The sequence below is a fragment of the Acipenser ruthenus genome, chromosome 11 (assembly GCF_902713425.1).
Source record: "Acipenser ruthenus chromosome 11, fAciRut3.2 maternal haplotype, whole genome shotgun sequence".
Classification (NCBI taxonomy): domain Eukaryota; kingdom Metazoa; phylum Chordata; class Actinopteri; order Acipenseriformes; family Acipenseridae; genus Acipenser; species Acipenser ruthenus.
In genome coordinates, this window is record NC_081199.1 from 16,464,628 (window position 1) to 16,475,392 (window position 10,765).

General features: G+C 39.4%; 1 protein-coding gene across 1 annotated transcript; it reads left to right on the forward strand.

Annotated features, from left to right (window-relative positions):
* Positions 1–527: 527 nt before the first annotated feature.
* Positions 528–3,856, forward strand: LOC131739433 (cis-aconitate decarboxylase-like). The gene is made up of 5 exons (XM_059033406.1): positions 528–579; positions 785–845; positions 1,052–1,239; positions 1,558–1,650; positions 2,269–3,856. The coding sequence occupies exon 5, from the start codon at positions 2,393–2,395 to the stop codon at positions 3,191–3,193; it is 801 nt and encodes a 266-aa protein (XP_058889389.1). The 5' UTR covers positions 528–579; positions 785–845; positions 1,052–1,239; positions 1,558–1,650; positions 2,269–2,392; the 3' UTR covers positions 3,194–3,856.
* Positions 3,857–10,765: the final 6,909 nt, after the last annotated feature.

The window sequence follows — 10,765 nt, forward strand, 5'->3', positions numbered from 1 at the left end:
TATATATGTTTTATAATCATCTACATTTCAACTAGTTAACTAAAATACCGTTGGTATTTTTAATAATACAACACACTATATAACATAATTTATATTAAACAAAATTCATTTAAATAGTTTCTATATAATCAAACAAGCATTTGTCTAACTGTAAAAATATGAAACAAGATTGGTATTACAGTAGCTGGCCAACAAGGTGTCTCTTCAGCTGCAGTGTGAACTTTAGAAGGTGAGAGTTTATTTTTAATAGAACCTGTCTCTCAAGCAGGGGAGGGGTCTCCCAGTGCCAAGTTCTCAGCAAGTGTCCTCCCAGAACAGAAAGAGGGTTATTCCCCAACATTCCAGACCTCTTCTTGGTCATTACATAACCCATTTCCTGGTCACATTAGAAAAATTCCCCCAATTAGTTGAATAGTTTCACTAAAAGAAGGAGGGGTTTTGGAACCTGGAGGAAGATCGGCATCCAGATATGAAAGAATATAAAGAGAGGATGGAACCACAGCAAAATATCAGCTCAGTATCAGAACTTTGTTGTTACACAGCAATCTACTGAACACCATCATGCTCTCAGCACTCAAGGTAATTATTACATTGAAACTCTTAGAAATATATGCATTTTTATTTTGTATTTTACTATTATTATTATTATTATTATTATTATTATTATTATTATTATTATTATTATTATTATTAGTATTAGTAGTAGTAGTAGTCGTAGTCGTAGTAGTATTTTCTGTCATATATCATATTGATTTTATTTAATTTTTTTCCCTTTTTAAATTAGTTTCAGAGAACCTCGAGGCACTTTTCCTGCCTGCGACTTCTACATAAATCTGCAGTTGAAGGTAAACATTTTTAAAAAGCTATTTAATTAAAAAAAAAAAAAAAAAACTGTGTATAATATCAATTTTAAGGATTTCATACCATCACCAATTGAATGGACCCAGTTGTCTTTAAGTGTTGTTATTTTAGTCCATTATTGTAGAGTTGATGCTCTGAATACTAAAGTGAAGCACAGGCAGAGACTGACCTGCTGTTTGTTGTCCTGCAGTGCAAGAAAGGCCTGCCCCAGAGGAGACAATCACCAGCAGTTTTGGAGGGTTCATCCACTTGGTGCACCCGGGCCAGCTGTCAGACACTGTGCTGCACCGCAGTAAGAGGATGATCCTGGACAGCATCGGGGTGGGGCTGCTGGGAAGCAGCTCCCATGTCTTCGAGCTGGCTCTGCAGCACTGCCAGGTAATCCTTCAGCTGAGGCTTACACTGGGCTATGGTACAGAGGGCACACAGGCTGCTGACCTTAGTGGCCCCAAAGGTAACAATGCTCTCCTAAAATGATGGCCAAAGAAGTGGGCTCTGGCTGTACAATTTTAATATCAACCATTCCTTCAGTACTTACCCCATTTTTGAAAAGTTTCTTTGAACAGTCACCATTCCAATTGAGGTTTGCATTGTCAAACCAGGGTGATGATAATCAAGAATTTAACTTGCTTGTTTCCATCTTGTTTCCCAGAATGTTGAGACCCTATAATGATCTGTGATTAACTCTCTTTGCAGCAAATGTATGCTCCAGATTACATCAGTTCAGTCTTTGGTCGAAGGCACACAAGACTCTCTCCCTGTCTGGCAGCCTTTGTCAATGGAGTAGCGGTAAGTCAGTGTATTTGTTGGCTGGGATGTTTTAATCTCAGGTTTGTTTACACAGTGCTCAGCCCTTTCAAATTGTAAAAATGTAGTCCATAAAATGAGCACATTCTAGCAGCTGACGAGCTCTGCAGCTCGTATCTGTGGCTGGTCATTTCCTCATTACACTTCCTGCAACTAATTTCCATGAAAACACCTCTTGAAATACTGCATTCCAAAATGATACGCTTAAAAAGAGACAATGTAAATGTAAATGTATTTATTAATTTAAAATTTAAAATGACGTAAGCACAAATTAATCCACTTGGCACAATACTGTAGTGCTGCCAAGGAGGAAGTGTGCCAATATTCTTCCAGCATGAATGAGACAGTGTTTGAATTTGAAGGCAAATCTTAATCTGTTTTTCAGTGTTTTTTTAGCCTCACAGTGATTGTGTTGTTTTTATTGGAAATTATTATTACACTTTCCTAGTAAAATAACATGTTTTTTTAGAAGGCATGATAAGAAACGTTTGTCTACCCGAGGTTGTTTTTAAATCAGAATTTTAAAACCATTAAAAGCATATATAATGTAAAATACTCTCTCAGTTACCAGGATGGTCATGCCAGTGTTTCTCCCTTCAGGTTCCATCCCCCGACTGTAGTGGGCCCTCTGGGTAGTGCTGCTGCCTGCTCCCGTCTGCTTTCCCTGGATCGCTCGCAGTGCTCAAAAGCCTTGGCGATTGCTGCTTCGCTGGCAGGGGCTCCCATGGCCAACGCTGCCACTCAATCCAAGCCTCTTCATATTGGGAACGCAGCCCGGCTTGGTCTGGAGGCGGCACTGCTGGCATCCCGGGGCCTGGAGGCCAGCACACTGATCCTGGACTCGACCCCAGGCTGCGCTGGCTTTAGCGCCTTCTACAACGACTACCTGCCTCAGGCACTGCCCTCCCCGGTGGAACAGGATCCCCGCTTCCTGCTGGAGGACCAGGACATAGCCTTCAAGCGCTTCCCTGCACACCTGGGGATGCACTGGGTGGCAGACGCAGCGTGCTCAGCACGGGAGCTTTTGGTCAACACTGTAGGGGGTTTCCACCCCTCTATGATCCAAAACATCCTACTGAGAATCCCCCTCTCCAAATATATCAACCGGCCCTTCCCTGAATCCGAGCACCAGGCCCGACACTCCTTCCAGTTCAACGCCTGCACTGCTCTGCTGGACGGCGAGGTCAGTGTCCAATCCTTCAGCCCAGCCTTCCTGGACCGTCCTGAGCTGCTCAGCCTCCTGAACAGAGTACAGGTCGAGCACCCCCAGGACAACCCTGCCAATTTCAATAAGATGTACGCAGAGGTGCTGGTGACCCTCACAACGGGCGATGTCTTGAAGGGTCGTTGCAACACCTTTTATGGACACTGGAGGAAGCCACTGAGTCGTGACAGTCTGCTGAAAAAGTTCCGGGCCAACGCTGGGGCAGTCCTGCCAGGAGAGAGAGTGGAGGCCATCATTGATGCCGTGGAGAACATAGAAGACATGCAGGACTGCTCCCGCCTCACCATGCACCTGGAGTGAAGGGCTTCATGACATCCTTTGATGACATACACTTGAAGAAAACAATATGAAATGATTGGGGAAACGATCTTTATGCCATTTGTATTTTGTTTTACTGTATTATTATTATTATTATTATTATTATTATTATTATTATTATTATTGTTGTTGTTGTTGTTGTTGTTGTTGTTGTTGTTGTTGTTGTTCTTGTTGTTATATAGTGCATAATTTTAGTGACTATTTACCAATCATACTCAATTGTAAGTAAAGCACAGTTCACATGGATTATGCAATGTATATACTCTCAAATCTGCTAGCACTGTAAATCTCACTATTGCTCTATTTATTGAATTCTTGTTATTTTATTTGATCTTTTACAAAGATTTATTGTGTCTAATTTCAGACTTTTGTATCGGAATTGCAATACTGTTGATTTGTTTAACATGTCACTAGTTTGGAAGATATCATCTGTCAATTCAATCAATTAAATCATCAAATGTGAAATCAATGTAATGCCCCAAGTGTGCAAATATAATACAAATGAAACAATTGTAATTGCTTTGGTGTTTATATTTTATTTAATTGAAAAAGATTAGTAGTTTACAGTGTTTAAGGTGTACAATAATACAGTACTTGTACATTATTAAGTGATATAAATGAATTGTATATACTACAGATAATAAATTGATAAAATGAAGAGTTCTCTTTTGAAATCAATTGCCCATGCAAGGGGATATTTCCTTTCCTCTCCTTCAAATTACATCAATAGACAAACTGCAGTATGAGACTACAATGAGAAATGTCCTACTTTAGGTTACAGAAACCGTCCATGCCATTTTATAACCAAATATCATAGCATACTGATACAATCTACAAGAGAACTATTAATCGGAAACATTGGTTATTTCATTTTCTTTAACTTCTATTTCTGTTCACATTTGGCATTGGGGGCAGCACAATAAAAGTTAAATATATATGACAAACATTATTTGTTATTGGAAACAGTCTCAGTTTAAAAGAAAGAGAATACTTGGTGGGTTTCATGAGGTACTTCCACAAGAATGCAGGTCTACTCCTCTCCTGTTCTCTCGTTGCAAGGAAAACAGGCCTCGTTCACTTTATTGACCACAGCTGAATTCAACAGGAGGTTGCAATTGAACAAACTGTACCCAGCACTCCTATAAACAGAGCAAGGAACACAGAAAATATGTTTTGCAGCGGCCTGAATTCAAGAAAATGTTGGAACAGTTGTGTCAATACTCATGAAACACTGACAGCACATGCTTTTTAATTAATCAATAACAGTAATAAATAGCAACAATTGACTGACAGAACTTATTCAATGTTGCAAGTCCACGTGTTGTTAAAATTATTCTGGAGGGGGCCATTTCACATATTGTAAGGTACCTGCATTTGAGACCCCATCTCTACAGGGGGTCCTCTCCTGCTTTACTTTAAGACACCGGGGCGGTCCTGTCCTGTAGTTTTGTATGTTAGCAATTTGGAAGAAACACAGCCTACACATTTACATAAGCAAGAACCAGCAACAGTAAGATGGAGTGGAGTGGGACATTGAGCTTATAAAATCTGTATTTTATAAAAAGAAAACCAAAAATAATAACGTTTTAAACTTCAAATTAAGTTTTCTGTAAACTTATGGGATCATTTTTAATATTAGTGTTTGCTGCCAGCTTCTACCTAACCTAGAATCATCTGGGAATGTAAATAACCTGTCAAACTTCCCCAAATAAGTCTTTCCTCACCTAACAAAATAGTTATCTCCCCAGAAATCTCCCCAATTCCAGGTGTGGTTTATCCCTGAGGGATAGAGGTTGATCAGTTAAGAGTTGGAGTTCCAGTTGAGCTGGTGTAATTTGTGTCTAGCAGGTGAAACAGACAAATGCAGGGTATGCATTGACATGCATTCAGCAACAAATGATGTTATTATTGTATGATTTAAATGCATTGTTTGTGTTGATTTAGGACGGGTGATGTTATTATTGTATGATTTAAATGTATTGTTTGTGTTGGTTTAGGACGGGTGATGTTATTATTGTATGATTTAAATGTATTGTTTGTGTTGATTTAGAACGGGTGATGTTATTATTGTATGATTTAAATGTATTGTTTGTGTTGATTTGGAACGGGTGAATGTTTGTTAATGTAAAAACCCCATCCCCCTAAACTCATGCAAACTCGTCATCTCCAGATTGATTAAGTGTTTGCTAATCCGGAGATGACCACATCTAAAAAACCCGCAGCAATTGCTGACCTGGGTGGGTGCGCAGGAAGGAGGAGCGTGAGCGAGCGAACAAGCAAGCAAGCAAGTGAAGGAGAAAGTATCAGACAAAAAGAGACAATTGCTACTTGTTTGGTGGAGGTATTTGTGTTTATATGGCACTGTGAGCAGTGTTTTTTGTTGGACTTTTTATTTATTTGTGTAATAAATATACGCACCCGCGCTTCAACCTGCAGTACCTGTGTTCGTGTGTCAACTTCCTGATCTGGGGACATCACTTATTGCAAATTTAGAAACACAATCTTCTGTCAAATATAAACCACAAATGTCACTGACCTCTTCCAACTGAAAGAGCTGCTATGACACTGCTCTGGCTGCCACGCGATATGACATAAAAGTTGAGTAACGTTAACAGAAATTACTGGAGGGGAAACAAATGCAATTCCCATAATGTATATAAAGACACTTCCTTCTAGATAACATGGGTGTAGGTAAGCTGTGACATATTAGTTTACACAGTGAAGTGAAATAGTTTCTGTTGAAATAATTGTTTCTTCCTGATTCAAGCTTATACTATTCTCTCAACTAGTCTTAAACGTGACACACTCCCAGCAAAGTCTAACAACAGCCAGGCTGTGATTTTTCTTTTTACAAAAAAATATATATTTAACAATATCAGCAACAAACATCCTGGCTACAGCTGTAAAATCTAAATTGGATAACTGGATAAGCTGTAAGACCTAGAAGTCATTCAGCAAGAAAATGAGGTGTTAGTATCATGGTAATGTATATTAAATTGTATGTGGAAAAACATGTTGTCTTCTCAAGATGTTAGGCAGATCTACAGACAGAGAGCTCATGTTTCCAGATATATGCAGAACTGTAAGTGTGATACCCATGGGCATGGACAGACAGACAGCCAGGTATATCCCCAGTCCAATTCTCCCATACAACACACATTGCTGTTTCATACCCATGACTTTCTTGTCATGTTAATAGACTTTCCTCCCCTGTCTGAACCCCCTCTCATAAAGAAAGATTGACTTCATTTAACATTTCCACGCACCTTTACCTGGTTTACCTGGGTGCAGGTGCATTGCAGAGAAAGGTAATCCTACACTTCCTCATATAGGGATTGTGGCAATGTGCTCCACCCCTATGTGCATTTCTGTGTTGTATTTTGCATGTGGTGTGTTAATGTTGGTGTATAGAGATTGGTACACGGGATATAAACGGATCTGTGTTTCACGTGGTATTTAAATTGTATAATTATATTTAGGCACGGGATTGCACATCACTTCACGTGCATTTAAAGTATGTAATAATATGTGAGCACGGGGTTGCACGTAATGAATTCACGTGCTGGGATTCAAGTGAATAATTAATTAGTAATTGAATCCCAGCACAACAGTATATATAGAGACACGTAGCACTCACTCGGGGTTGGGTGTTCGTGAGTGGAGAACGGGAGAGAGAAAGGAGAAAGGAGAAAGAATTAAAAGCTAAAGAATAACAATTGCTACAGCGTGCTGGAAGTGCCAGCACGGTACTTGTTTAAACGTTCGTCCACTTGTTTTGTGTGTTAGTATGTTTTGTTTATATATTTATTTTGGCCTCAAGTGCCGTGTCCTGTTTTTGTGTTCTCTTGTTTTGTTTATTAAATGCTGAGCACCACCAAGTGCTCAGCTTCACCAACCTCACTGTCTCTGTCTGTCTGTTTCTTCCGGGTCTGATGTGTCGCCACTCAGCCTGCCTTGTGACAGGGATATATATATGTAAATGATGAGATGCATTCAGGGGAAGGACACCCACCCAGTGAAGGTATGCAGGACTCTCCATTACACTTCCTTTACAGTATTTCCTCAAACACCCTTCTAGTATGAGATACGTGCTGCCCTGCTACAATCTGTCCCTGATTTAAAAATCCCCTTTCTAGATCCTTGCCATTTCCTGAACTGGACCAACAGTGGTGCTCATTTTTTCTTAAATAAAGAGTTTGTTAACCATTTGGAAAACAAACAAACAAAAATATCCCCAGAGACATTTCCCTTACCCTTCTTTCTCTCATTTTCACCTCTTCATTACACTTGTGTTTATTTGTCATCCTTCCTTTTCTTTCACTTTGCTTCATCAATGTGTTATTTATTTACTTATTTTAGTTTTTGTTTCCTTTAAACTTTATGCACTTCACAAACTAGACACCCCTCTTAGAAAATTTGTGCACCTAGTCTGGGGAGGGCTTGTTTAAATTATTTAATTTGCAAAGTGAATCCAAGCAACAAGGAGAACACAAGATTAACACTCTCTTTTATATTGTAGTAAGGGGTCTATTTAAAAATTATTATTATTATTATTATTATTATTATTATTATTATTATTATTATTATTATTTATTTCTTAGCAGACGCCCTTATCCAGGGCGACTTACAATCGCAAGCAAATACAAATACATTCAAGTGTTACAATACAATATAAAAATGTAAATCTAGATTTTTCACAACTTTGTCACACTGTATTTGTAATGTTGATGTAAACGGTGCTTACTTATTATATTAGTTTGGGATTCTACCTGTTGGTCCTGGTATTATGACGACTTTATTGAAACCAATGAGCGCAATATGTTCTGTCCGGAGTCTATTGGATAAATGAGCTGTCTTAATTGACGTGCTGCTTTAAAAGCCGGCTGCTGGATGGTGACGGGTGTGCCCTTGACAGAGAGAGGTTGTGTTTGTGAACGCCAGGAAAAGACAGAGCGCCTTTGTTTGCTAAATTTAGTTAAGTTTTGTTTTTAGCATTTATTCCAGTTTGATTGGAAAGTGAAATGTTCTATCCACGAATGAGTCGATCCGCGGAAGAGTCGTGATCCGTTAATGCTTGCTGTATGTGGTGAGAATAAAGCAGGTTTGTGTAGCTGAGAGTTTATGGTTAAATCGACGCTTGTAATATATTGGCTCTCTGTTTTTTCCTCGCGTAGGGCTACTATTTATTGTTTATGGGTTAATTGATTTTATGATGTATCTATTAATAGAATTGAAACCGGTAATTCTATTTTAATTATTGTATTAATTGTGCTGCTGGATATGTTTTGTCTGGGGGGTTAATGGAGTGTGAGCTTTGTCTATAGGATTTATCTTATAGTTATTCTTTATGGCACTGTCACTTTGTATACAGTTCATTTGTAAATTGTGGACCTTTTTATTTCTCAACCATTTTGCTTTGCTGTGCTAATGTTGTTTTTGTTTTTTTCTTTTTGCAAATTGTTGATTTATATTGTGTTCATGGTGTTATGTTATATGGGATTTTCCTTTATTTTGATTGTTTGATTTGTTAAATGGTTATTTTTATTTTGTTTGCACTGTGTTGATTTTATTTGAAAAGTGTGTAATTGAGTTGTTTGGGTTGTTCACTCTTTATTTTGGTCCTATATTGTATTGATGTGTTAAGTGAAGTGTCGTTTTAGAATTTGTTATCGACATTGTATCCTCTCTCTCTCTCTCTCCATTCCTTCTGTTCTTTTAAATTGTATTTTTTATTAAAGACATAATTGATTGAATTATCCTTGTTTGTACATTTGTCCTATCTGAGATCGGCTGTCCAATTGAAAAGAGCCTGGCCCTGGGTATTACAACTTGGCGTAGTCGGCAGGATTGGACTCTTTTTCTGTGCTCATCTCATTTAGGATAGGTGTAATATGTCTAATGAGGAAGCGGGGCCTAGTATAGCTTCTGGGTCAATGATGATGTTCCCGTTTATGATGGGGGCTTCATGGGCCCAAAGATTCAAAGGGGGTAATTGTAGTGTGGGGGATGTGAGTTTAGTAGAATGGAAGTCTAGTCTCGAAGCTATGTTCAGAATCTATGCATTACCGGAGACTAAGCAGTTGGATATTGTGCTCTCTAGTTTAGATGGGGAAGCAAAAAGGGAAATGCAGATTTTGCCAGATGAAAGCAAACGTACAGTAAAACAAGTATTTGAGAAATTAGAAGAACTGTATGGAGATAAGACAACTGCCTCGACCTTACGCTCCCTGTTTTTCAGCTGCAGGCAGAAATCAACAGAAAATATTAGGGAATTCTCATTACGTTTGCAAGAATTATTCTCCAGAATGAAGAAACAGGACTCCAGAGGGATTGGTGAGGAAGACATTTTAATCCGGGACCAGTTCTTGAGTGGTTTGCAGGACGTGATGTTGCGGCGAGAACTACGAGCAAAGATCTTGTTAAATGATGGGTTGTCTTTTACAGATATCCGAAGAGAAGCAGTGTTGCGTGTTGAGGCATTTGAGGGAGAAGAATCTACCGTATTGCAGTGTCAAAGCTCAGTTCAGCAAAAGTCTCAGACTGTGGCGGAAGAAATGCAATTGTTGAGAAGAGAATTGCGTGCTGAACTGCAGAGTGACATACAAGGTAAAATGAATGAACTGACCCAGAGTCTGTTAGGAGAATTGCGTGCGGAATTGTAGAGCTGGAGATCGACATCTATCCCTACAGAATCAAGAGCAGATGGAGTGAGGCCCTCTCATAATAGGATAGAAAGTCAGTATTCCACTAACCGTCGACAGTTTAATAGTTATGATCCCCAAGGAAGGCCAATCTGTAGACGTTGTCATCTGCCAGGACATATAGAACGCTATTGCGGGAGGCCAGTAAGTTCATCGACTGAGCCTTTAAACTAGCCCGTCCCACCTTGTTGGACCGAACGGTGGGCCATACTAGTCAAGGTCCAGAAATACCATTGATGGAGGGAGTGATTGGGGATAGCCCTATGGTGGAAGTTTTAATGGAAGGAATTACAGTACCATGTCTGCTGGACACAGGTTCTCAAGTTACCATGTTACGACAGAGTTTTTTTGAACAACACTTTGGGAAGCATGGAAAATATCTGCAAGACCCTACCGCTTGGCTCTCTTTACGTGCTGCTAATGGGTTAGCAATTCCCTATGAAGGTTGGGCTGTGATGGATATTGAGATTGGAAGTGCAAGAATTCCTCAACGAGGCATTTTGGTGGTACAAGATCATTGTTTGCCATCTACACCTGCCTTGTTAGGTATGAATATTATTCAGGAGTGTTGGGAGGAATTGTTCCAAAAGAAACAGACCAGTAAGCTTCAAGGACTGACATGTCTGAATGATTCTGGAAGAAAAGCTTGGGGACAGGTCTTGAAGGTATGTGCTAAGAGGGCTGCTCCAATAGTTCTGGTCAAAAAAAAAGACGGGACTCTGCGATTTTGTGTCGACTATCGCAAGTTAAACCTAGTAACTCACAAAGATGCGTATCCTCTGCCCAGGATTGAAGAGTCTTTGACATCCCTGAGGAAAGCTTCTTGGTTTTCTACATTGGATCTCGCTAGTGG